Source organism: Anopheles gambiae, chromosome 3 (assembly GCF_943734735.2).
Source record: "Anopheles gambiae chromosome 3, idAnoGambNW_F1_1, whole genome shotgun sequence".
NCBI classification, from domain to species: domain Eukaryota; kingdom Metazoa; phylum Arthropoda; class Insecta; order Diptera; family Culicidae; genus Anopheles; species Anopheles gambiae.
In genome coordinates this window covers 93,629,146-93,655,252 of record NC_064602.1, presented here as the reverse complement: position 1 = coordinate 93,655,252, position 26,107 = coordinate 93,629,146, and the positions used below count along the sequence as shown (strand labels likewise).

At 40.2% G+C, this 26,107-nt stretch overlaps 3 protein-coding genes across 5 annotated transcripts in view; all 3 read right to left on the bottom strand.

Moving 5' to 3' along the window:
* The window catches only part of LOC133392815 (uncharacterized), a 13,431-nt gene extending 3,416 nt beyond the window's left edge, over positions 1 to 10,015 (bottom strand). The window contains exon 1 of the mRNA XM_061654547.1: positions 26 to 10,015. Coding sequence (XP_061510531.1) covers positions 548 to 10,015 — 9,468 coding nt within the window. The 3' untranslated portion in view covers positions 26 to 547. The remainder of the gene's footprint in view (positions 1 to 25) is intronic.
* On the bottom strand, positions 8,665 to 24,902 carry LOC133392814 (uncharacterized). Its single transcript, XM_061654546.1, has one exon. It carries the CDS (start codon positions 24,900 to 24,902, stop codon positions 14,286 to 14,288), a length of 10,617 nt encoding a protein of 3,538 aa, XP_061510530.1. The 3' UTR covers positions 8,665 to 14,285.
* The window catches only part of LOC1280661 (6-phosphofructo-2-kinase/fructose-2,6-bisphosphatase), a 17,424-nt gene continuing 14,774 nt past the window's right edge, over positions 23,458 to 26,107 (bottom strand). For all 3 annotated transcript variants that reach the window (XM_061654553.1, XM_061654556.1, XM_061654560.1), the window contains one exon: positions 23,458 to 26,068. In XM_061654553.1, the coding sequence (XP_061510537.1) occupies positions 26,021 to 26,068 (48 nt within the window). In that variant the 3' untranslated portion in view covers positions 23,458 to 26,020. The remainder of the gene's footprint in view (positions 26,069 to 26,107) is intronic.

Here is a 26,107-nt window from a genome sequence, read left to right as displayed (position 1 = left end):
CTGCAGTTTGTGAAATCTTACCTACCTGTAGGTAACTGACTTCCAATACGATCATCTGGACCAAAATGCGTTATAAATTACTATTTGTACACATTCTACGGTAGTTTTTGCTGCCAACCTTACGTTCCGCGAAAATTAAAACCGAACGATATTCGATTCTCTAGATTTTGCTATCCAACGAATAAATGCAATGATATCTAAACGTTGACCAGTTTTTTTTAACTTATATGTTTAACGAATTAGGTGTTTAACGTTTTTCTACGTTACAATGATAACAGACTAAGCAGTTGATAAACAATAGTACATGGTTTTTTACATCATTTTAATTTCAAAACTAATAAACTGTTTTACCTTTTTAATACAACAAAAATGATGATCTCTACTTGGTTTAAGATCGATTTGTCGTTAAAATGCTTTATGCTCTTAGTATCCATCTCTCTCTCTTTCTCTCTCTCTCTCTCTCTCTCTTTGTATCTCTCTCTACATCTCTCTCTCTCGTTCGCCTACTCACAAAAGAGAACGTCGTCGTAATGTGGCTTGGTCGTTCTTAGTCTACCTTCTTAATTTTAGCACTTACAATCACCCCTTGTTTTAACGGAGCGTGTTGTAAGCTCTGCTGAATGAGATGATGGAGGCTTTTGTTATTTTCAATGTATTTGCTTAACTTAGATCGGAATACGGTTGGCTCTATCGATTGCAAAGTCGGTAGAGCAATCGTTAGCGCTCCATACAGACTATTGTTCTCAGTCGTGTCAATGTTTGAACCTTTCACCTGTGACACAGTAAAATGGTTTTCTAACAGTTCCAGATATACTTTGCGACCATTCTTACCAGAAGTAAACGATTGCTCTATTCCCTTTTTTCCACGCACAGTTATGGTAAGACCCGTGATATTAGAATTTTGTTCCTGTAACATTCTATGTACTATGTTAGTACAGGCCCCGACGCACTTCAAATCCATTGGAACGTTCTCCCGGATGATAGTGCCCAACAGAGATGGACTACGAGTTTTGTGCAGCATTTTCAGCAACCGCCCATGATACTGGTCTATAAGCTGACGCTTCGTATCGTCCGTCATATCAGGTCGAGTGATTTTCTTCTCATACTTGTTCTTTAGTTTGTCAACATGTCTGTCCAGGGTAGTGTTTGGGCTGTCTCTTATATGCATTAAACCTTCGGCGACATATGACAAGGCCAATTGCACGCCGAATTTAAGCACTGGCTGCACAACATGTTGTGCGATCAATTTTCCAACGTGCTTATTTAATATATTTTCCCATTGACCGATCACTTCCGTTTGAAAGCGCTCAAAATCTTTTCCGTTTAGTAGATTTACTTGTGTTTCTTTTGCTGGCGTTTTAAGCTCAATTTTTGAGAGCTTCAGTACCATCTCCGCATTAATGTAATCCAACAGTTTATTAGTTTGGGAAAGTATTTCGACAATTTGTAAAGAGTTATCAAATACATCCGGTACTAAAGCTAGCATGGAAATGAAATTGCTGCTATTTGTATACTTTTTTTTAAATCCATTTTTTATTCCTTTTATCACACTATTGGCTATTTCCTTAGCGGAGAGCTCAAATGTATCAGTCATAGTCTGTTCAACCAGGAATACATTTGTCAAGTCGTCCACAAGAGCTTTAGCGTCGTTCTGACCCACCTGATAATAAGCTTTCTGCAAGGTTTGAGCAACTATATGAACTTTCACCGTTTCCCGGATTCCTGACAAAATTTCTAATGCTACAGAGTTTAGTCTAGTTTGCAGATAGTCGGCAACAATCATATCATTAGTAGTATTACTCAAAGCAAATGAGACACCTTTCGCAGTTTTCAACGCCATGCTTTTGGCGGTCGCTTTTACCACCATCCGATAAGCTGTTTTGATAAGCTGCTTGCCGGCAACCCGTTTGCCAACGTACTCGAGACTTGGTCCAACTATTTTCAATCCTATTCGGCTCAGTTTAACACCTTTAGACACATACATTCCCACACCTGCCGTGCAAATCGAAAAGGCTACACTTTTCCATTTATAATTTGCGTAATCTTGCCAACTGAAATTACCAGATACGGCAGCATCGACAGCGTACATGATGTCGTTGACTCCTTCACTAATCAATGAACTAGCTGCGTGAGTCATAAGTCCAACCGAGTACACTTCCATTATAGCGCCAATTGCTATCTGTGCTACACCAATGGCTAAAACCAGTGAGGTATTTAGTATCATTTTTATGGTCCATTTTCTCTCTCCTAGCTCTAACAGATGCTCTAATCCATTTGTGATAATGATGCGCATCTCATCGATGCTTCCAAAGTTTCCTTTACCATAAAAGTCCATGATCGATTTCAGCGTGCCTTGCGGAACATTTAATCCTAAAATGGAGGATTTTGACTTTCTTAACACATTCTCAATATGTTCAGCAGTTGTACTTTCACTTAACAGTAATTGATTGTTAAACCATTTTTCAACTGCGAAACCAACGTCGTACGACTCATCGAGGCCATGTTCCTCCTGAATTTTACCAATGCCGGAATTTAGATCAGCAATACTTGCCCGATTGCTTTTAGAACATGGTTTATAGAATAAAACTGATGTTTTATCATCTTTTAGCGAAAAAATCCATCGTTTCTCAAGCAACACGCCAAACAAACTCTCGGTATATTCCACGCTCAAACCAATCTCCTTAGAAAGTACGCTTTTCCATGCCCCTTTCGACAATGATTTACCGTACAGCTCTTTCAACTTGCTTCCATCAATCTCCTCGTGGGAAAGCATAGGAGGTTGGATTATCTGTTGCTGTAATAGATCGTTGAAAAACATCCGATAAGGATCAAGTTTTAATTCAATGCGAATGTCAGAACTCTCCTCCTCTTCTAGCTGTCGTGCAATGTTTCTCAGAGCTAGTCTGTAAGCAAAACATGAAGCAAGGACGTTTCTAACGACATCCTCATACACTGGAAAAGAAGGAAGTAAGACATCCTGGGTGTCGTCATTATTAACTGTTAGAGCAAAACTCTCGGCTCTCTTTTCTAGAACATTTTGCGCAAGTAGCTCGTCTATGATGATCATAGCTTCACGAGTGGTAATTCGTGTCTTGGTGGTAATATCATGAACTGTTATAGAATCAAATGCAGAGAACACACAGCCATCAATTCTACCTTTTTCGATGGTAGCCCTTTCATTGAATGACAGTAAACCATTTTCTTGGAGAGAGTTATACTTCTTTCTACCGATCATATCAATGAATTTCTCTTTTTCAAAGTATAACTGTGACTGTGCTTCGGCAATCAACAATATCTCACACTTGCCTACATTAACAACTTCTTTCGACAGATCTCCTTTGTCTATCTTTTTCTTTAGAACGTTCATTAGAGCAGGATCCATTATTTTGAGCCGTTCTTCATTTACTACAACATACCTTTCAACACTATGTAGCACCTTTTGATTGATGAGCTCTTTCCAAAATTCGATTCTGCTTGGAAATGAGAATGATTCTCGAATAGCTTTGAGGAATACTATCTCATCAATAGGTCCTTTATGCTGGTCTAGGAACTTATTCAATTGATCTACAGAAATCCCGTAATCGTTGTGAATTCTGTGCATCTGATCATTTGGTACGTTACTGACTACTTCAGCCTTTTTTATCAAGCCGATTCGTACAAGATCCTCAAAGATTATTCCAGCCACATCCTCCTTTATTTCATAATTTACAAATGATTCGGGACTTATAGAATGGCCCAACATATCGTCTATTGATCGTATGAACAGTGAGTATAGATTAATAAGGCTATTATTTTGCTTTTCATAGTCCTCACTCATGGTATTCCTTACTGTAGTGGTATTCTTCAATATAGCGGTATCCTTTTGTTTACTTACGATGCCTAATGCATAAACTTTGCACTGTATATGATCGTCAAAGAGCTTACCAGCCAAACGCAAATCCTTTTTGAAGTCGCCTATGTTCATGTTGTCAAGTGATCGTGTATATGCACGATAGTAATAGGCGGCTTCGCAAAAACACGGCTCACTCGAGATAACTTTCCCAAACAGTTGCAATGCTGTATCGCGATGCTCTGATTCGTGTTCAGAAATATATTTTCCCAATTTTATCATTTGCATTGGGTTTTCTTCAACCCAAGCTGCCCAATTGTTTGCGCTTGTTGCTTTCAGATCATCAAATTGCAATAGAAAGTGTTTCAGTCGCTGTTTTACTTCCCGCTTGGAAGCCTCATCTGATGCTTTTCCTATCTGTACATTGTTTTCGTCTAACCAAAACGACCATCTGTCCAAACAACTTTGGAGCAGAATATCCTTCACCGGCTCTGGCGTTTCAGCATTAGCTAAAAGTTTCATTTTTTTCTCGTACAGCTCGTTGAATGCTTCAAAACAATTCTCTTCTGTTTTAATCGTTGTTTTGTAATAAGCTTTTATAGCTGATAAGCGGAAAAGCTCATCGACATTACGTTTTTGTTTCAGGGTAAATATCATAGAAAGATTCGCTTTTCTACCATCTGCCATTATTATCAACTGTCCCGATCCCCTTTCGCCCTTTCTAGCCGCTCTTCCAAAGCCTTGCTCTTCGATTCGAATGTTCGCCGGAAGGTATGATAATATCACGTGTAATCCTCCGGCCTCTTCAAGTTCGTCGGATATTTTTATATCTGTGCCTCGACCTGCCAAGTTGGTGGCAATGATAACTTCTCCCGGTATCAGTTTACCCTTTGTAACATCTAATTTCTCATAATCGCGTACATAAATGCGAACTTTTGTGTGCCCCTTAGAAGCTATATTCTTTTGCAATGTTTCTACATCTTGGATTGTTTCACAAATGATCAGGACCGATCTTTTATCAGTCTTGGTCAGTTTACTTACCTCTTGGTGTATTTGTTTTAACCAGTCATCTTTGCCAGAACAAATGATGGGTTCATATTCTTCAAATTGTTTCGATTTGAAAGTGGGGACAGTGACAAAGTCTACCTGGTGTATCTCCTCAAGCAGATGTCTTTCTCTTTGTGATCCTAACGTGCCTGTCAATCCATACAGCAGTTTGTATTTCTTCAAATATGTAACGTTGGAAATGAAAACTGCCTTCAGGCTTTGGGTTGACAGCTTACATCCGTGCTTAAGCTGCAAAAATTGGTGCAACGCTTCATCCCACTGCGAGCTAACTTGATCAGTACCCGTATCCCTGTCGAGAATAATTACATTTGCAATACGGTCGGCACTTGTTCCCGATCTGTAGACGTCCACCACATAGTACTGTCCCGGGACCATGTACAGCGCTGTTAAGGCACTGGATATCCAACTGTCCAAGTGTCTCTCCACAAATTCTTTGAGAAAATTGGGTACCTTAACATTCGTTTCACGATCTATACGTGACCAAATGAAGAAGCTTAGACGATCTTTGTATTGTGTGAAATCTGGGGAAAGTAGCTTTTCTAGTTTGTTGGAATCAATAGCTTGAGTCTGTAATCTTCCTGAATCATTTATTATTCCAGACTTGATTAATCTCTCCCATAGCTCCAATACATTTGATTTTCCCAAACTTTTGCTAAGCTTCTGGATATCCGCTTTCTGGATGAGTGTATACATGTCACTCAACAACGACTGTTTGATTTCTTTCACGAGTTCATCTTCCGAAAGATCGGTCGGAGTATTGACCATTTGCCAAATATACAAGTATACCGATTCCAGCTTATCCATACCAGCAATGTCATGCGATAAATATAATATATTGTTTCCCTTATCGAGCAACATGCTGTCCACCTCATCGACTATCACATTTTCAAAGCTACGATCTCCCAATATACGTTTTCCATAGAATCTGTCCAACAGATAGTCTCGTTGAAAGTTACCCAAATCTCCATAAACTATCTGATTCGAAGAGTAAGCTTCCTTTCGTTCTTGTATTTTTTCGCTACAGTTATGCGACACGCTAATTCCAAACAATCCGTAGATGTCCTTATTGTCGTCTGCATCGCGTTTGGCAAGTACCGACGAGCTGGTGATAATGTCTACCTTCTCCCCAAAGAGTACTTTTATAATTGCGATCGCTACCACAATAACCGTTTTCCCTTCACCGGTCGATACTTGGGCCAAAGTGCTGTTATGGTTCGTCAGCAATGCCAACACCGTTAGTCGCTGAGTGTTTCGTAACTGAAAGCCTCTCTTAAGCTCAATTGCCCTATCAATTACAGCGAGCATTTCCTCGTACTTTTCCAAACATCGCATATTTTGACTGCTTTGGAACTCTTCAGCCCATTTCTCAACATCATTGGATAAAAAGTTAGATATAAAGCTCGCATTAATGGTTTTGCTATTGTGTTGAATATTTGCTACCGATTGTTCAATTTCTGACAAATGCTTTACTATATTACTTGACGTATTATCATTGCCTCTAATGATTGTTACTATCTGAGAAATATTGAGTTCTTTTAAATCTTTCTTGTACTTTGTTTCCATGTGTTGAATCCATTCAAACAAGTTACTCTGTTTTAAAACATTAAGATCATCAACACACAAGTTCCACTTTTGTTTATGAAAGCAAGATAGCACGTTTAATAACATAGAATGCGTAAGCTCACTGCGCTTTTCCACCAACGATTCAAATAAATTCTGCATCAACTTGTTTCCATACGTGTTCTCTATGGACAGAACGAAGAACGAAGCAGAAATTAATCCTTCTGACTCATTATCCCATGTTAGGAGGGATTTCAACTTATGTGTCCAATAGCACTCCTTAAGCACATAAGGCCACTCTGTTAGCTCCAGTTCATCTAGACAAACCGATTCTATCGGTATGTTACTCAACAGGTACAAGATATCTTCAACACACTGCGGAGGACAAGGCTTACGAGTAAACTGAACAGAAAACACTAACAAAACTGCCTTATTTTCGATTTTTGACATGTACTTGCGCCATTTGGGCTTTTCCTGCAGCTGTCTCTTGTAGCAGTTCTCCAGCTGCAGCAACACCAGCTCATCTGTCCAATTGCACTGATTGTATGCTGCAACAATCCATGAAAAGGTGTACCTTTCTTGCCTTGCTTCAACAGTGTGAGCAAGTATAGAGTCGATTAAGAAACACAGTTCGTTTGATGACAAATGTCTTCCTTCAACAGAAAAACGCTGGAACATGTAATCGAACACTCTGTACTGGTTAGTATACTGAGATGAAATGGTATTCAGACGTTGAGCAATTTGGTCTTTTTCCTCATCTGAAAAAAATGCTGCAATCTTTTCAATTGCTATATTTTCATCTAATTTCTCGATTGCATTATCATCACTGTTACCGTATAGATAGGATATTTTTTGATAAAAGTAATCCTTCATGTTCTGCATAGCATCAATCTCCGTCAACATATGCCGATAAATCTTATCTTTGTGCACACGCTCTTCTTCTAGTTGGCGGTAACTTTCATTGTCTTTCAGTTGAATGAATTCGTTTTCTTTTTGTAAGATATGTATCACTGTTGCGGATTTTGGATTATGATCTTCTATCAGAACGATTTCATTGTCCTCATTTTTAGCATACACCCGAATGTTCACATCATACGTATACGCCAGTAGTACTCTGTAACTTTTACCCGTGATTCCTTCCTGTTCTATGCTGATCTTGAATATTTCTTGTATTTTTTTATCTGAGCTACATCTTTCCCAGTCATATTCAGTATTTTTCTCAAGTAATAGTTTATCGTACAGTGAGCTTAACTTTTCATCTTGTCTGATCATCTTTACTAGATCTGCAGGCAAAGTATCGCCACCAACGCTTTCATTCCACAAACGGAATGCTTCCTGATGCATTGATTTCTTTAGTTCTGTAGCTAATGATTCAGTTAAAGCGTCAATATTGTTTTGCTGCTTCTTTGGAAATTCATGGTACTCATTGTAAAACTGTTTCACCACTTCATTTTCTGTTTTTGTGCCGCCTGTTTCCAAGATGAATGTTTCAACAGCACGTTTGATCGCTTCGTCGCTACTATTCGATAGTTTTACTACAAATTGGGCAATGTTTTCTCGCTGTGCTAGGGAGTTCTCAAAAATGTATTTCCTAAAACTGCCAAGCATGGGATGATGAAAAGTATCATTCTTTTCCTCCGTTTCTTCCAGATATCTAATTATACTCTCTGCTGTTAATTCGAAATTAGTAACATTTGTTTGATAGGTCGCCAGATCGTGTGTTTTTTTGTTTAAGGCTGCAAATAAATGCTTCAGTTTTAAGGTTTTCACAATGATTTGTACCTTTGCTTTGTCATTTGCATCCACCAACGTATTAAAATGAGGAAAACAAGTCACCAAAAGATTGATTAAGGACTCCAGCTCATGCTGGTCACTGATAACTTGGGCCTGTAGCTGTAGCCAGTCGTCTAGATTCAAGTTATTGCTCAGAATATCAATCATTTTCTTTTGTTCCGTATCTTTCGTCATGGTATGAAGCTCAACAAAAGAAAATTGTTTGTGGATAGATGTGTCCTGAGTAAAATTGACGAAGCGTTTAATGAATGGATCCGTGGCCCGTTCAAGATCTGTGTGTTGGCCTTCGACTGTTTGCTGAAGGGCATCGTATTCCCCATTTTCTTTTAACTTTTGCGCCAATTGCTGCTCACTTTTTGAGAGATTCACTAGTTGTGAGCTTTCTGTTTCTTTTGCTGATTCCTCTTGTTCTATTTGCTGTTGTGCTAATCGCTGCTTTTGTGTTGCGATCAATTGCAAGTATGCAGCAAATTCAGCACGAATTTTCACTTCCAGAATGGATTTCTTTCCTACCACTTGCGAATGATGTTGTCTTTCGACACGTGCCTGGATGTTGTTCCTTTCCCTAAATTCAATCTGCGATAGATGATCGATTTTCGATTCGTTAATCTCAACGTACAAGTAGCTGCTGTGAATTGCCTTATACGGACACTTGATTCGGCTTGATGCTCGATTATCTTCTTTGTAATAAGATACCTGAAGTTTGCTATTTTCATCTCTTCCGTATATTGTTGGTTCGGAGAGTAACCAGCCCAAATAGCCCATATCCCAACCATTCTTGCCGTGCTTTCCACACAGGCCACCCTTACCATTATCGCCATATTTGCCCCCCTTTTTGCACGTTTTAATTTCAAACGCACGTTCATTGTGTAAATGTTTCACGATTATCTCTCCGGGAAAACCTCCCTGACCTCCTAATCCGTGCATTCCGCCCGGTTTGCCTTTTACACCTGGTGATCCTTTGTATACAAAGAATGAGTGAGCTTTTCCTACAGCTTCATACAAAGAAAATATTATTTCACTTCCATTTTGCGTTACAACTTCTACGTACATGTCCAAATAATCATGGAACGTTTTTATTGGTAGCTCCAGTACATTGCTTGTGTAAGTATCACTATTACCAAACGTATACGTTACTTTTGCCCACTGTGTCTTTACGCTGTGGGCCAAATCCATCATATTTTTTACAATTTTATGTACACGTGCTCTTCGTTCAATATCTTTCCAAAACAAACAGTGTTGGAAATTTCTATCAAAATCTGCCCTGGAAATACCATTACCATCGACTCCATCCTCTCCGTCTCCGCCGTCCTGACCGCAAGTACCGTTACCGCCGTTTGAAATGATCGTTAATTGTTCCGGATTTTGTATAGCGTTCGCCAGTAGCAAAACATTCCCTCCACTTTCGCCCGGATATCCATCGTTCCCATCTTTTCCGTGCCCATCCTCACTAGTACCAGCGTTGGCCGCGTAGTTATGATTGCTATCGTTCCCAGACACATCCCAGGTAATCGTGCTGGGCACTGTGATTTCGTTTGCTAGAACAACCAAGTTAAGTCCATGCCATACATCGCGAGAAAGATCCGCATCAATGCTAAGACTTGTGCCGGCAAGAATATGAACCTCTTGGGCAGTGGAGCTAGATAAAAGCTGCTCTATGCGGGGCTTAACTCCGCTAAGCACGATGTGCTTGCCTTTCACTTCGATAACCGTTCGGCTACCTTCTTTCTTCACGTGTATCGCTACATCTTCCGGCTGCTCCATGATGGTATTGAAATTTTAGGCTTTTATTCAATTATCGGATTCCCAATTGAACAACACTTGTTGTAGCAGTTCTGTTTTTGGAAAAGTGGTACGATGTTACAGAAAAAAATGAATGAATAGATGAATCTATTTACTAACAAACGCCGTCGTATGGTATAACCTGTAAATATGGCTTATATTAGATCAAACGACAAAGAAGAAGAAGAAGAAGACTGGAGATGTATCAGCAAGTTGTCCGGGTTTGTTGTCGCTTGCTTCGCAAATCCTATCAGATGTAAATATGTACCATCAGTAAAATTGTTATCAGACGCTGACAAACACTTGCACAGCAAGGTAAAGCAAAAACGGGTGAAAAAAACTAAATCGTCGTGCGGTAAAACAAAATCAATAGATTAAGTGTATACTCGATAAAAGGGCTGTTAATGTTAAAATTTTAATAATAACCACGCAAAATAAAGGAAACCCACAGAACCCGCTATTGCGGTATATCAACGAGATTTTGTGGTACGATACGAATATACACAAAAGCTATTGTTTTGCTACTCAAGTTATGAGACGCGTAGGGATTTCGATAGCACTGGATATTAGTAATTAAATTAGTAAAGACTGTACCGATGATGACAGTTAGTATGTATTATGCGGTTGAGGCGGTTTTTAAAGCATAAAGTATAAAATAATAAATCAGTTAGCAATTGCCGCTAAGGCTGATTGTTACACAAGAAAAGTAAAATGTGATTATTTAAAAATTTATAACATGCAATATAGAAGATATTTAAAATAATCAAATCATCAACAATATGCTTCGCGAACTGTAGATAAATTTATATACGATAAAAATTATACCAAAACTACATAACAACCAATAATAGTAATAAGAACACTATTGTTTGTGCTAGAATTAGTTTATGTAATAGGTCCCAAATATATCAACTCCTTAAAATATTCAAACACAACAAATAGATTTGTTTGTCACGGAAGCTGTTAGGCAAAACCCACAAGTCAGTAAGGTCGGTTGCTTAACGTATTTTTATCTCGCGCTTTTTTCTCGTGCTATGTTTTATTCACTTTTTATCATTCTGACTGTTGTGCGTTATGCATCAAGCATTGATATTCTTGGCGCTTTGATAAGAAATAAGGGAATACCCAGTTTGCGCAGTTGATATCTTAGACAGAATGACCAGTACACATTCAACAATAGCTGTTTAAAATGATGCACATTTGTCACAAGGCTCAATTCTAACGACTGTCGAAACTACAGTTATGATAAAAAGGGACTACACAGGTTTTGTGAAAGAAATATTCCAACTAATGCGTGCCTCGAAATTGATAAACGATCTTGTATGATAATGATAATGTTTTTTTTGCTGTGTTGAGTCAACCGAACGAAACCACTAATATAGCAACCTTCGCCAGAAACGCTAAGCTAGAACAATGGTAAGAAAGTAAACAGAACCGTTACGTGTCAACTTATCAAACTTGTCCGCAATTTCACGATAAATCTGCTGATGTTAAGAACAGTACCCAACCAAACTTTTCTATTGGGCAAATGACAAACAAGATTCCAAACGATGAACCCTTTTCGTAATCACCGATTCCTCGCGGAACGGAACGAGCACCGTAAACACTTTGATAAACGTATCAGAAGCACTCAGAAAAATTGATTATTTGTGGAACAAATTTACATGAAAAAACTATATGCAATCTGTAAGATTTTTGATAAAGCAAAAACACTTTCCTCGATGTGACACTTCGCGAACACTGTAGCACAATGATTAAAATGTGACCCAACGGCTCTCTATTTATACGCTAGTTGAAGTAGTATATTTTTATGTGTTATTCTCACGGTGGCTTTCTACTTTGTGCTGGATATTGCGGTTTGTGGTTTCGCTAATCTTAGAGCTGATAATACAGCAAACCAGTGCGGCATGTTAAACTATTAAACAAACGCTTCGTGGTTTTTGCATTGATATGCTTTGTTACATATTGTTAGATTGGTCCGATTATAAGCCTACGCAGTATAATTGTGTGGGTGTTATGTTCACTTCCGAGTGTGCCCAAAAGACTTTCTTTCTTCTGGTTCAGTCCATTTCTTGATCTTGTTCTAGAAATTGTCTCAGTTATTTAATTATCTTTGTTTCTCATTCAACTTTAGATCCCAGTGATTGGTTTATCTTAATTGCTCATTCGAATTCAAGTTGCGTATGTATCTCGAAAAAGAGCGCATCCTAATCACCGATGTTCCTCGATAAATGGCACTAAAACCACTAGATGATATTGTTGATCCGTACATTCTAGATGTGTTTTTCCAGCAGCGGTTTATTAGTTCCTTTCCATCTGCCACTCTTATCACTAATATTTCTACCAACCGGTCTTTTGAGCTCGACTTCTGTCAACCTTCTTTCAACATAACGTTTGGAGTATTTCAGAATTCGAAGCAAATCAGCACGCGTGTCTTTCTGCCTTTGCGTTCAGCTGTGCCCAACCGAAACAATGCTAGTTCATCAGTCGTTGCCTCCGACACTACTTTGCTACGCGCACGAGGATGAACAGCAATATCTGAAGGTAATGCTTGCAATCAGTAGCGTCCATCCGGCAGCCTTTTTCACTCGCAGTCCTACTAACAGTGGCGGATCCAACGACAACCGCTCTAGACGGTCGCCTCGAGCCCCTTCGGTTAGAGGGCCCCGTAAATCGGTAGTGTATTGTATCTAGTATGTATAACAGTTAGCAGAGTACTAGCGATCAGGGTCCCCTGGACAATGGACGTTTGGTCCATGACAATTCACGAGCCTTGGCTGCACAGTTTTTGTAGTGTAGGCCGGTCTATTCTGAAATGCGACACGCAGGCAATTAAGTTTTGTATACTCTATCCGATTTCACTGCCTATGATTATTCCATCTTCAGTATAATCGTAAATGCGATAAGCGCTTATTTCTCAAGAGTTAGCTACGCGTCGCTTATTTTTGATGGCGGGTAAACAACTAAATACAAGAACTAATATAAACCACTGGTTTCCAACCTGAACAATTATGTTCAAGAAGCTTTAGACGATGTCAAAAAAATAAATCCCGGTGAAAATTTCAAAAGTTGATAGAGCTCCAAAGGTTGGATGAGAATGAATGAGGGTGTATGACAAAAAGATGGTTGTAGCTTTCGTTACGTTGATGTGAAATTGAAGTGTTTGTATTGGTTTCAAATTAAAATAATTTTTCAATATAATTTACCTACAAATGTATCTCTCCTATAACCTCCAGTAATCGTGTGATAAACAATTAAGCATCTCCTACCCCACTCTATATCAGCGGGTCGCAGAAAATATACAAGCACAACTAAGTTGGATGAACAATGATATTAACGAACACATGAACCTGTAATTTAGGGGCGTAACATTACTCTATCCATATTCCCTTAGCATTGATGAAACCATTTTATCTCCTACGTAGAGATTGAAGCCAATAGGCACAAAGCCTGTAGAAAACGAAATAAAAACCAGATTTTCGCTCCTACCACAAGCTCGCTCTCTTATCTCGCATTGGGTGCAGCAATCGCAGCCGGTCTAGGCTACCGATAGGCTTGGCTGCTGGCGATGTGATTGGTTTACTCCTAAAGCAGAATAATCAGTCATGTATATGGAGGAAGCTTCGGTCCATGTGCGGCGTTAGGCCGCGCAACTTAACGACAGTACCACAAGACGTTCCCGTGCCACTATGGCTATGCGAAAAAAAAATCAAAATGAATGTAATAGAATGCCAGGGGCTTCGTAATACGAAGAAGATGTTTCTTCAATGGTTACCCTTATGTCTCTTGTTAAGTAAGTGTCCACCTTATTGGGTTCATTGGGCAACCGAGGTTTCTGCCTTACCTTTACGTTTGTGTCTCGGAAAATGATCACTAATTACGAACCCTAAATACACAGGCAAAACTACTTAAACAAGGATGCTATGCGTACTCAGTAGATCTGTGATTTTTCAACTTAAATAGCTAGCTGGTTTTCTTCCAGCTGTAGCTATAATGTAGCTGGTGTAGGTTATGTAGCTATAAAACTAACTCTATATAGTTTAAATGTAAATATCCTTCCCCTAACGTAATGGGTTTTCACCAATATCCCTACCAATATTGTCAATATAACGATAGCTAATTAAACACATTGCGGGCAAAAGGCATAGATACATCTCGTTAATATTTCAAATAAACCCTTACATCTCTTGTGAAAGTTGCATCTATTCCTCATTGCCCTGAAAGTATGGTTAAAATTAAGGAGCCAATAAACCTATTCCTCGTTTTCTGTTCTATAAATTTTGGGTCTTCGCACACCGCGCCCCGATGGTTTGTATTCGTATTTAAAATCATATCCTTTCTGTGCACGTTCAAACAACACCTGGATGTTTGTGTTGTTCATTATTTTTCTTGCATTTTTTATAACCAACACCTGCTCTTTACTGTACTTGTTTGAGTTGATGTTGTTATCAAACACTCTCAAAACAGAGCTCTTATATTTCTCAAACACTTCTCTCGAATGATCGTTTAATCCTGTCGTGAAATCTACAGTTGCAAGATCAAGTATCCAGTCGGCCTGATTCCTATCGATATCTCCACCTATTTTATGAAACACGTTCACAAACTTATCAACTAGCTGTGTGTGACCGGCGTGGCGTGTGAGCCTTTGGTATAAATCTGGAAAGTCGGTTTTTAGCCTTTCCTCCAGGATGGAAACCCGCACCACATGCGCCTGCTGCTGATCCTGTCCAGAGCAGTTTCTGCTCGCCTTGAACATACTGCGCCCCGCTTTGATCAGTTCATCCACAGGAATGTTCGTTATTTCAGCGATTTTTTTCAACTCCCCTGCAAATCGACCCGTATGGTGAGCTACACGCGAATCCAGATGATACTCGGGAGTTCTGGAATTGTTCGTGACGGGTTGACTTGATTCGCCTTGCAGCTCATTGGTTGTGGATGATTCATCATCTACGTACGGCGTTTTGCTTAAGCAACGTGCTTTAGGCTTTCCTTTCGGTCTATCATTCGACAGGATCACCGTCGGTGTTTTAAATGTACCATCTTCTATATTGGTCGTGTTGGCAGGGGACTTGCGGGCTCCGCCAACCGCACCATGCTTTAACGGCACACGATGCCAACCCTGTCGAATGTGATGGTGCATGCTGTCATCATGCTGGATGGAATCACACAACATGGACCTGAACGAATCCTCTCCTACAGCTTGCAGATCCGGTATAGCTGTGGCTAGTGCTCCGTACAGACAATTATTACCTGTCGTGGCAACAGTTGACTCTCCAGCTCCGAAAGTGAAATGATTGCCCTTCAGATCTAGGTGAATCTCGGGACCACCCGTTCCAGAACTGAACGATTGTTTTATACCCTTTTCCCCGTGGACAGTGATTGTTAGCCCTGATAACGCACCATGTTGTGCCTGGAGCATTTTATGTATCATTGGAGTACAGGCCCCGACACAAGTCAAATCCATTGGAACGTTTTCCCGGATGATGGTGGCAAACAGAGACGGACTACGAGTCTTGTGCATAATCTTCAGCAATTGAGCATGATATTCCTCTGTCAGTTGACGCCTGGTTTCTGCTGTCATATCGGGCCGATTCATCTTCTGTTCGTGTTCGTCCTTCAGCCGGTGAACATCTCTGCTCAATTCCGACTCTACCATGCTGCGTCTAATGTCCTTCAATGCTTTACCTACATGTAAAAGGATACTATTTACGCCCATTTTCAGCACTGGCAGCACAACATGTTGTGCGATCAGTTGCCCAACGTGCTTACTTAACGTCGTTTCCCATTGCTCTACCACTTCCCTTTGAAAGCGCTCAAAATCTTTGCCATTAGCCGGGGTTTCTTTCGATGGAACTGAGTTCTGCTCAATGTTTGCGAGTTTCCGCTCCATTTCGACGTTAATACTATCAAGCAATTGGTGTGTTGCGTTGCGCATTTTATAGACTTGTGCAACACGATCCACACAATCCATTACTCGACTGATTTGGTTGATCAGCACCATGGCACTGTTTGTGGTACCTGTTTTTTTATTTGCCTTCCCGATTCCCTGCATCACACTTTGGCTGATTTGCTTGGTGAATGGAAAGAAGGTTTGTGTCGTGTTCTGTTCCAACATGTATGCATTTGTCAAGTCGTTCACGAGGGCTCTAGCATCATTTTCACCTAAACGATCGTACGCTTTCTGCAAATTGTGAGCAACCTTGTGATTTGCTACTTCACCCTTAACTCCAGATAAAATATCCGATGCTAAGGAGTTCAACATGGATTGCAGATGATTTTCAACAACCGTATCCACGGCCGTATTTGCCATAGCAAATGCGACACCTTCTGCCGTTTTGAGCGCCACACGCTTCGCTGTCTCCTTAACGACCGTCCATCCACCAACTGCTTTGATTAACTGCTTTCCAGATGATTCGGCAACCCGTTTGCCACCGTACTCCAGGCTTGGTCCAGCAACTTTATAACCTATGCGAGACATCTTGGCGCCCTGGGAGAGATACATTCCCACACCGGCCGTACCGATCGTAAAAAGCAGACTTTGTAACTTATGCTTTCCGTAATCTTTCCAGCTGAAGTAACCTGACTTAAAAGAACCCACAGCAAACATGATGTCGCTGACACCTTCGCCCATGAAAGCTCCGGCAACGTGAGTCATCATTCCAACCGAATACACTTCTATTATAGCGCCAATTGCTATCTGTGCTACACCAACCGCTAACACCAGTGAGGTTTTCAATATCATTTCCATGGTCCATTTTCTCTCTCCTAGCTCTAACAGATGCTCTAATCCATTTGTGATGAAGATCCGCATCTCATCGATGCTTCCAAAGTTTCCTTTACCATAAAAGTCCATGATCGATTTCAGCGTGCCTTGCGGAACATTTAATGCTGCTAACGACGATTTCGACTTACTTAACACATTCTCAATATGTTTAGCAGTTCCGTTTTCAATTAACAGCAATTGATTGTTAAACCACTTTTCAATCGCAACTCCAACGTCATAGGATTCAAGAAGTCCATGTTTTTGATTGATTGATGCAATGCATGATTTTAAATAGTCTACGCTAGTTCGGTCATCTTTCGAACTGAATCTGTAGCTTGCCAATGCATTCTTTATTTCTTCAGACATGTTATTTGAAGGAGAAAATAACAACAATTCCATTAAGGGGTTTGGAACAATCCAGCGGTTTTTAAGCAGCACATCCAGCAGGGGCTTGGTGTATTCTTGAGACAAACCAATATCCTTAGAAAGTATGCTTATCCATGCCCCTTTCGACCATGATGTTTTATACATTGCCTGGATTTTACTTTCATCGACCTCATGCGTGGCCATAGGAGGGAGTATTATTTTATGCTCTAGTAAATCAGTGAAAAACATTTGATGGGGATTGGGCTTCAATTCTATACGAATGTCAGAACAGTTCTCCTCTTCTAGTTGTCGTGCAATGTTTCTCAGAGCTAATCTGTATGCAAAACATGAAGCAAGGACGTTTCTAACGACACTCTCATACACTGGATAGGTGGGAAGCAAGACATCCTGGCTATCGTCATAGTTCATTGGTAGGACAAACGTTTCACCCCTTTTTTGTAGAACACTACGCTTAAGTAGTTCTGCTATGATATTTTTCGCTTCACTCGTTGTAATTCTTGTCTTGTCTGTAATATCCTGAACTGTAATAGAATCAAAGGCAGAGAACACACAATCAGTAATTCTACATGGGTCTATGGTAGCCTTTTCGTTGCATGATAGTAGACCATTTTCTTCAAGAGAGGTATACTTCGTTTTACCGATCATATCAATGAGCTTCTCTTTCTCATAGTAAAAGTGTGACTGTTGTTCGTGGATCAACAAGATCTGGTGCTTATCCAGCTTAACAACTGCTTTCACCAGCTGTCCTTTGTCTACCTTTTCCTTCAGAACGTTCATTAGAGCAGGATCCATTATTTTGAGCCGTTCTTCATTGATCGCAACATACCTTTCAACACTGAGCAGAGCCTTTTGGTTAGTAAGTGTTTCCCAAAAATCGCTCCTGCTTGGAAATGAAAATGATTCTCGAATAGCTGTCAGAAATTCTTTGTCATCGATAGGGCCCCTATGTTGAGCTAAGAACTTCTTCAGCTGATCTGCAGGTATCCCGTACTCGGCGTGAAGTCTCTGAATCTGATCATTAGGTATGTTATCGATTACTTGAGCCTTCTTTATCATGCTGATTCGTACAAGATCGTCAAAGATTATTCCAGCAACATCCTCCTTTATTTCATAATTAACAAACGATTCAGGACTTACAGCATGACCCAACATGTCGTCTATGGATTGAATGAACAATGAGTATAGATTAATGAGACACTTCTTTTGCTCTTCATAGCCCTCGATCGGTGGTGTGTTATTCTTTAGCTTACACACCATACCTGATGCATGCATTGCATATTTTATATGATCGTTTAAGAGTTTTTCTGCCATACGCAAATCCTTTTTGAAGTCGCCAACGTTCATGTTGTCAAGCGATCGTGTGTATGCACGATAGTAATAAGCGGCTTCGCAAAAACACGGTTCATTCGAGATAACTTTCCCAAACAGTTGCATTGCTGTATCGCGATGCTTCGAATCGTGTTGTGAAATATATTTTCCCAATTTGATCATTTGCATTGGGTTTTCTTCAACCCAAGCTGCCCAATTGTTTGCGCTCGTTGCTTTCAGATCATCAAATTGCAATAGAAAGTGTTTCAGTCGCTGTTTTACTTCCCGCTTGGAAGCCTCATCTGATGCTTTTCCTATCTGTACATTGTTTTCGTCTAACCAAAACGACCATCTGTCCAAACAACTTTGGAGCAGAATATCCTTCACCGGCTCTTTCGCATTAGCTAAAAGTTTCATTTTTTTCTCATACAACTCGTTGAATGCTTCAAAACAACTCTCTTCTGTTTTAATAGTGGTTTCGTAATAAGTTTTTATAGCAGATATGCGGAAAAGCTCATCGACATTGCGTTTTTGCTTGAGGGTAAATATCATAGAACGATTGTGCATTTTTCCATCGGCTACCATTATTATCATCCGACCCGATCCCTTATCTCCGCTTCTAGCTGCTCTTCCGAATGCTTGCTCTTCAATTCGAATGTTCGCCGGAAGGTATGTTAGTATCACGTGTAACCCTCCGGCCTTCCGAAGGTCGTCGGATATTTTTATATCTGTGCCACGACCTGCCAAATTGGTAGCAATGATAACGTGTCCCGGTTCCAACTTTCTATCCCCTTCCGCAACATCAAACGTTTCATAATCACGTACATAAGTGTGAACGTTTGAGTGCTCCTCAGAATCAAACACCATCTGGAATGATTCGACATCCCTGATCGTCTCACAAATGATCAGGACCGATCTTTTATCAATTTTTGTTAGTTTATTCACCTCTTGTCGTATTTGTTTTTTCCAATCCTCACTGCTCGAACAAATGATAGGTTCATACTCTTCAAACTGCTTCGACTTGGCGGTAGGAACAGTAACAAAGTCAACCCGATGTATCTCCTCAAGCAGATGTCTTTCTCTCTGTGATCCTAACGTGCCTGTCAATCCATATAGCAGTTTGTATTTCTTCAGGTATGTAACGTTGGAAATGAAAACTGCTTTCAGGCTTTGGGTTGACAGCTTACAACCGTGCTTAAGCTGCAAAAATTGGTGCAACGCCTCATCCCACTGTGAGCTCACCTGATCAGTACCCGTATCCCTATCGAGAATAATTACATTTGCATTAAGGTCGGCACTTGTTCCCGATCTATCGACGTCGACCACATAGTACTGTCCCGGGACCATGTACAGCGCTGTTATGGCACTGGATATCCAACGGTCCAAGTGTCTCTCCACGAATGCTTTTAGATAATTTGGTATTTTGATGCACGTTTCGCGTTCGAGACAAGACATAAGCAAGAAGCTTAGACGATCTTTGTATTGTGTGAAATCTGGTGTAAGTACTTTTTCTAGTTTGTTGGAATCAATAGCTTCCGTTTGTAATCTTCCTGCGTCATTTATTATTCCAGACTTAACCAATCTCTCCCAAAGCCCCAATACATTCGATTTTCCCAAAGCATTGTCCAAACTTTGGATATCCTCTTTTTGGATGATTGCATACATGTCACTTAAAACTGACCTTTTAACCGCTTCCATATGTACATCTTCCGGAAGATCGGTTGGACTGTTGACCATTTGCCAAATGAACAAGTATACCGATTCCAGCTTATCCATACCAGCAATGTCATGCGACAGGTATAGCATATTGTTTCCCTTATCGAGCAACATGCTGTCCACCTCATCGACGATCACATTTTCAAAGCTACGATCACCCAACACATGCTTTCCATAAAATCTGTCTAATAGATAGTCACGCTGAAAATTACCCAAATCTCCGTAAATAATTTGATTACATGAGTAAGCTTCCTTTCGCTCCTCTATCTGTTCGCTACAGTTGTGGGAGGCACTAAGACCAAACAATTCGTAGATATCATTGTTGGTGACAGCATCTCGTTGAGCCAGTACTGAGGAGCTGGTGATAATATCTACCTTCTCCCCTAGGAGCGCTTTAATGATCGCGGTCGCTACTACGATCAATGATTTACCTTCGCCTGTAGATACTTGTGCCAAAGTGCTATTCTCGTTGACTAGTAAGGCCAAAATTGTCAATAGCTGGGTGTCTCGTAACTTAAACCCTCTCTTAAGCTCAATTGCCCTACCTATTACAGCAAGCATTTCTTCGTACATGTTTGTATTCGTTTTCTGGTTCTTAACATGGAACTCTTTAACCCATTTATCTACGTCGTTGAGCAAAAAAGAGGATATCAAACTCGTATGTATCGTTCTCTTGTTATTATAAATGCTTGTTACTGAATTTTCAATTTGAGGTAAATGTTTCACTATATTATTTGATGTGTTAGCATTGCCTCTAATGATAGTTGCTATCTGTGAAATATTTAATTCCTTTAAGTTTATCTTGAACTTTTCTTCCATATGTTTAATCCATTTCTTGATACTACATCGACTTAAAAGGTTAATATCATCAACACATAAATTCCACTTTTGTTTATGAAAGCAAGATAGCACGTTTAATAACATAGAATGCGTAAGCTCACTGCGCTTTTCCACCAACGATTCAAATAAATTCTCCATCAACTTGTTTCCATACGTGTTCTCTATGGACAGAACGAAGAACGAAGCAGAAGTTAAGGCTTCCGAGTCATTTCCCCACGTTATAAGAGCTTTTAACTTATGTGTCCAATAGCATTCCTTAAGCACATAAGGCCACTCTGTTAGCTCCAGTTCATCTAGACGAACCGATTCTATTGGAATGTTACTCAGCAAGTGCAAGATATCTTCAACACACTGCGCAGGACAAGGCTTACGAGTAAACTGAGCAGAAAACACTAGCAAAGCTCCCTTATTTTCGATGTTTGACATGTACTTGCGCCATTTGGGTTTTTCCTGCAGCTGTCTCTTGTAGCAGTTCTCCAGCTGCAGCAACACCAGCTCATCTGTCCAACTGCACTGATTGTATGCTGCAACAATCCATGAAAAGATGTACCTTTCTTGCCTTGCTTCAACAGTGTGAGCAAGTATAGAGTTGATTAAGAAACACAGTTCGTTTGATGACACATGGCTGCCTTCGAAAGAAAAACGCAGCAAGATGCTTTCGAACACTCCATGTTGGCCGGTGTATTTGGGAGAAATGTTCTTCAGACGTTGAGCAATTTGGTCCTTCTCATCGGCTGAAAAAAATGCTGCAATCTTTTCAACTGTTATCTCGTCGTCTAAATCTTCAAACATTTTAGCGAAATTAGAACTGTTTCGATAAAATACTTCTCGTTCGAAGTAATTCTCGATGGTCTGTATGTCCTGCATTCCGTTTATCTCCGTCAGAATTCGTCTGAAAATTCGATCCTTGTGCAGACGCTCTTCTTCTAACTGGCGGAAGCTTTCATTGATTTTCAGTTGAATGAATTCGTTCGATTTGTGTAAAATGTGTGTAATTTTAATGGATTTTGGATTATGATCTTCTAACAGAACGATTTCATTGTCCTCATCCTTGGCATACACCCGAATGTTCACATCATATACATACGCTAGCAGTATTCTGTAACTTTTGCACATGATTCCTTCCTGCTTTAAGTTGATCTGGAATATTTCTTGTATTTTTTCATCGGCACAACACCTTTCCCAGTCATATTCAGCATTTTCTGCACGCTTCAGTTCATCATACAGTGAGCTTAACACCTTATCTTTTCTAATCAATTCTTCAAAATCCTCCAGCAAACCATCGTCATCAATGCTTTCATTCCACAGACGGAATGCTTCTTGATGTTTAGATTTCTTTAGTTCTGCTGCTAATGATTGCGTTATAGCATCAATATTTCTTTGCTGTTTCTCCAAATAATTCTGATACTCATCATAAAACAGTTTCACACGTTTATTTTCATCTTTTGAGCTATCTGTTTCCATAATGAATGTTTCTACGGCACGTTTGATCGCATTGTCGTTACTTTCTGATGCTTTTGCCATGAATTTGTTAATGTTATCTCGTTGAGCTGGATTGTTTTCAAAAATGTATTGCTTTAAAGTGCCAAGAACGGGATGATAAAATGTGTCATTTTTTTCATCCGTTTCTTCCAGATATCTCGCTACAGTCTGTGCTGTCAATACGAAACGATTCACTGTTGTGTGATAGGTCGGCAGTTCCTGAGTAATTTCTTTTAGAATTGCTGTTTTATACTTGATTTTCAACGTTTCCGTAACGGGCGTTATCTTAGCACTGCAATCCCTTCCAAGCAAACGTTCGAGCTGTGATTTTAATGTTTCAAAATGTTCCACCAAAGACACCAGCTCAGGGCGATCAGCAGGACGTGTTCGAAGCTGTAGCCAATCGTCTAGATTCAAGTTATTGTACAATTTGCTGAATATTTCCTCTCGACCAGGATCTTTATACAATTTACCAAGTTTAACAAACTCGTTTCGATCCTGATCAGAAGTATCTTGTGTAAAATTAACAAACCGTTTTATGTCCAGATCCGTGACTCGATCAAGATCTGCGTATTGGCTTTCAACAATTTGCTGCAATGCATCACAATTCAAATATTCTTTCACCTGTTCAGCCATTTCTTGTTGCTTTTCTTTTTCAATCTGCTGTTGTGCTAAACGTTGCTTTTCTTGTTCGATTTGTTGTTGTAAAATGTTTTTCCTTTGTTGTGCGATCCGTTGTTTTTCCAGCTCCTGCTTCTCTTTTTCGATTCGTTGTCTCTCCAATTCCTGCTTTTCTTTTTGGATTCTTTGTTTTTCCATTCGCAGTTTTTCTTTCTCAACCCGTTGTTTTTCCCTTTCTTGATTTTCTCTCTCGATCCGTTGTTTTTCCAACTCTCGCTTTTCAAGTTCTAGTCGTTGTTTCGCTAACTTTTGTTTTTCAAGTTCTTCCCGTTGTTTCTTTAATTCCTGTTTTTCTTTCTCGATTCGAAGCCGTTCTAATTCCTTCTTTTCTCTCTCGATCCTTTGTTTTTCCAATTTCTGCCTTTCTTGTTCAATTTCTTCCAAGTATTCGAAAAATGCAGCAGCAAGGCGCTGCCCAGGAATGGATTTCTTCCCTATTGCTTTCGCATGATGCTGTCTTTCGGTACGTGCCCGGGTGTTGTTCCTTTCCTTGAATTCGTTACTAGATTGATGGTCGATTCTTGATACCTGGAATCCAGCATATCGATAGCTGCTTTCAATGTAAGCCTTATATGGACAATACATTCTGCTGGATGAATTTTCGTCATAGAACGACAGCTGAAGTTTGCTCTTTTCATCTTGTCCATACAACACTGGATTGTCCGCGACCGAGTAATCTACATAACCCATGTCCCAACCGTTTTTACCGTGCGCACCATACAATCCACCCTTTCCGTTTTCTCCATCATTGCCCCGGTTGGAGCATGTCTTAATGTCAAACGTACGACCATCGTATAAACGTTTGATTGTCACTTCGCCAGCAAATCCCCCTTGACCTCCCAGCCCATATCCTCCGCCAGCCTGTCCACGCTGGCCAGATGTTCCCTTGTACATCAGAAACGATTGGCAGTTGTAAAACGGTGTGCCTTGCTGAAAAGAAAACGTTATCTCGCAGCCATCATGCGTTTCCACCTCGATGTAAAGACTATCAAAGAAATCGACACGCCAATCCCTGTGATCCAGTACGTTTTCTCTGTGAGTGGTATAGACGGGAAATATGGGAATTGTTGTAACTAACCACTGTGTCTTAATGTTTCGAGTTAAGTTTCTAATGTTTTTGACAGTAGTGTCTACAAGGTTAGCACGCTGCCACTCCAAAAACTTGGCAGTCGGCGGAAACTTGTCCTTAAAGTCTGCCCTAGAGATACCTTTACCGTCGGCGCCCGCCTTTCCATTGCCACCATTCTGACCGTTACTTCCACTTCCACCATTCGAAATGATCGTCAATCGTTCGAGGTGTTGAATTGTGTTTGCCTGCAATAAAACGTTACCTCCACTTTCGCCCGGATATCCATCGGCTCCTTGTTTGCCAACACCGTTCCCATCCGTACCGGCATTGGACGTGTAGGTATGGTCGTTATCTTTCCCAGACACATTCCAACGAACCGCAGTGCACACTTTGATTTCGTTCGCCAAAACCACCAGATTTCGCCCATGCCAAACATCGCGAGAAAGATCCACATCGATGGTAAGAATGATGCCAGCAAAGATACGAACCTCTTCAACAGTAGAGTTGGCCAAGAGGGTTTCTATGCGTGATTTAATTTCACTTAGCACGATATGCTTCCCTTTCACTTCAATCACCGTTCGGCTGTCCACACTCCTCTCCCGTATCGTCACCGGCAATTCCATGATCGGCTGTCTTTTTATGTTATTGCTTATTAGCACGTTTTTTTTAATTCACTGATTCACTTTACTGGTAAGCACCAGCCACAACCGCTTATCACTTTATACATTTTCCTTATCAGCGACCATATCCCGTATCTTGTTGGTTTTATACGTTAATTGCTTAATAGATTACAGCCGTTTCGAAGAAGTAATCCTTCACGCAGGGCATCAGCACGTTACACTGTCTTGCTTCGTTTGACGCTACATACCATCAAACTTCACTCAAATTCAATCACATTTGAATAATTTCACAATTTAATCGCAACATTGTCAACCACACTACTGTACTGCTATGGAGTGGAAATTCCGAAGCTGTCAAGGTCACGTTGGTTCACACAACTGCAGAATAACTGAAACCGTCTCCGTCTGCCGGAATCGGCAAGTAAACACAAGCAAAATGCTTTACATTGGGGAATTCCTATCACCACATGCTTATCATTTCGTTTGAAGTCGCACAATTCGCTAAACGTTTTTGCTACGTTACTTTCTTTCTCAATGAACCAATTTAAACACTTTACGTTCTCACTCTCAATTTATATGCACTCGGTCATGCGCACTTCATGACGCCGGCCGGTGTTTACCGGTATTGACACGAACATGTGATGACGCATCCTTTGCAAGATACGCTTAGCTCGACGCACACGATTAGAGAAGGGTAGTGGCCTTAACTCATCTGTTGCGAGCTGTTTAACACGTTTGATATTGCTTTTTTCAAAACACTGGTACGATAACTGTGACAAATTGTATTCTTAAACAGAAATTACAGCTGATAAAAGCTTGCCTCAATTCACTGGACGGCACACGCCACACAAACTCACTCCGTGTGTTACCGCTAGCAGCACTGGCGACGAAGTGATACGGCGTTTGCTTTGCACGATGTTCAAAGCACGATCCAACGCTTGCTTATTTATAGCGCCGCCCGTTCCCAGGCGACAAAGCTTGTTACGAAGCTTGCTACTTTCGGACGTTTTTAATCTAATTCAGCTCTCTTCGGATTTCATACTACGACTTCGGCACGTTAATGCTAGTACCATGTTATTTTATGCAATTCGAATAAAATACATAATTTATAATTATTATAATCAATCTATTAACGGAACTACCAAATCAGTACAAAGTGTGCAGCGTGCCTGAAAAGAGTTTTCAATATCAAATATCTGCACAATGAA

Bases quoted from the DNA above. Each gene is read 5' to 3' on its own strand.
- LOC133392814 (XM_061654546.1), bottom strand. From the start codon at position 24,902: ATGGAATTGCCGGTGACGATACGGGAGAGGAGTGTGGACAGCCGAACG.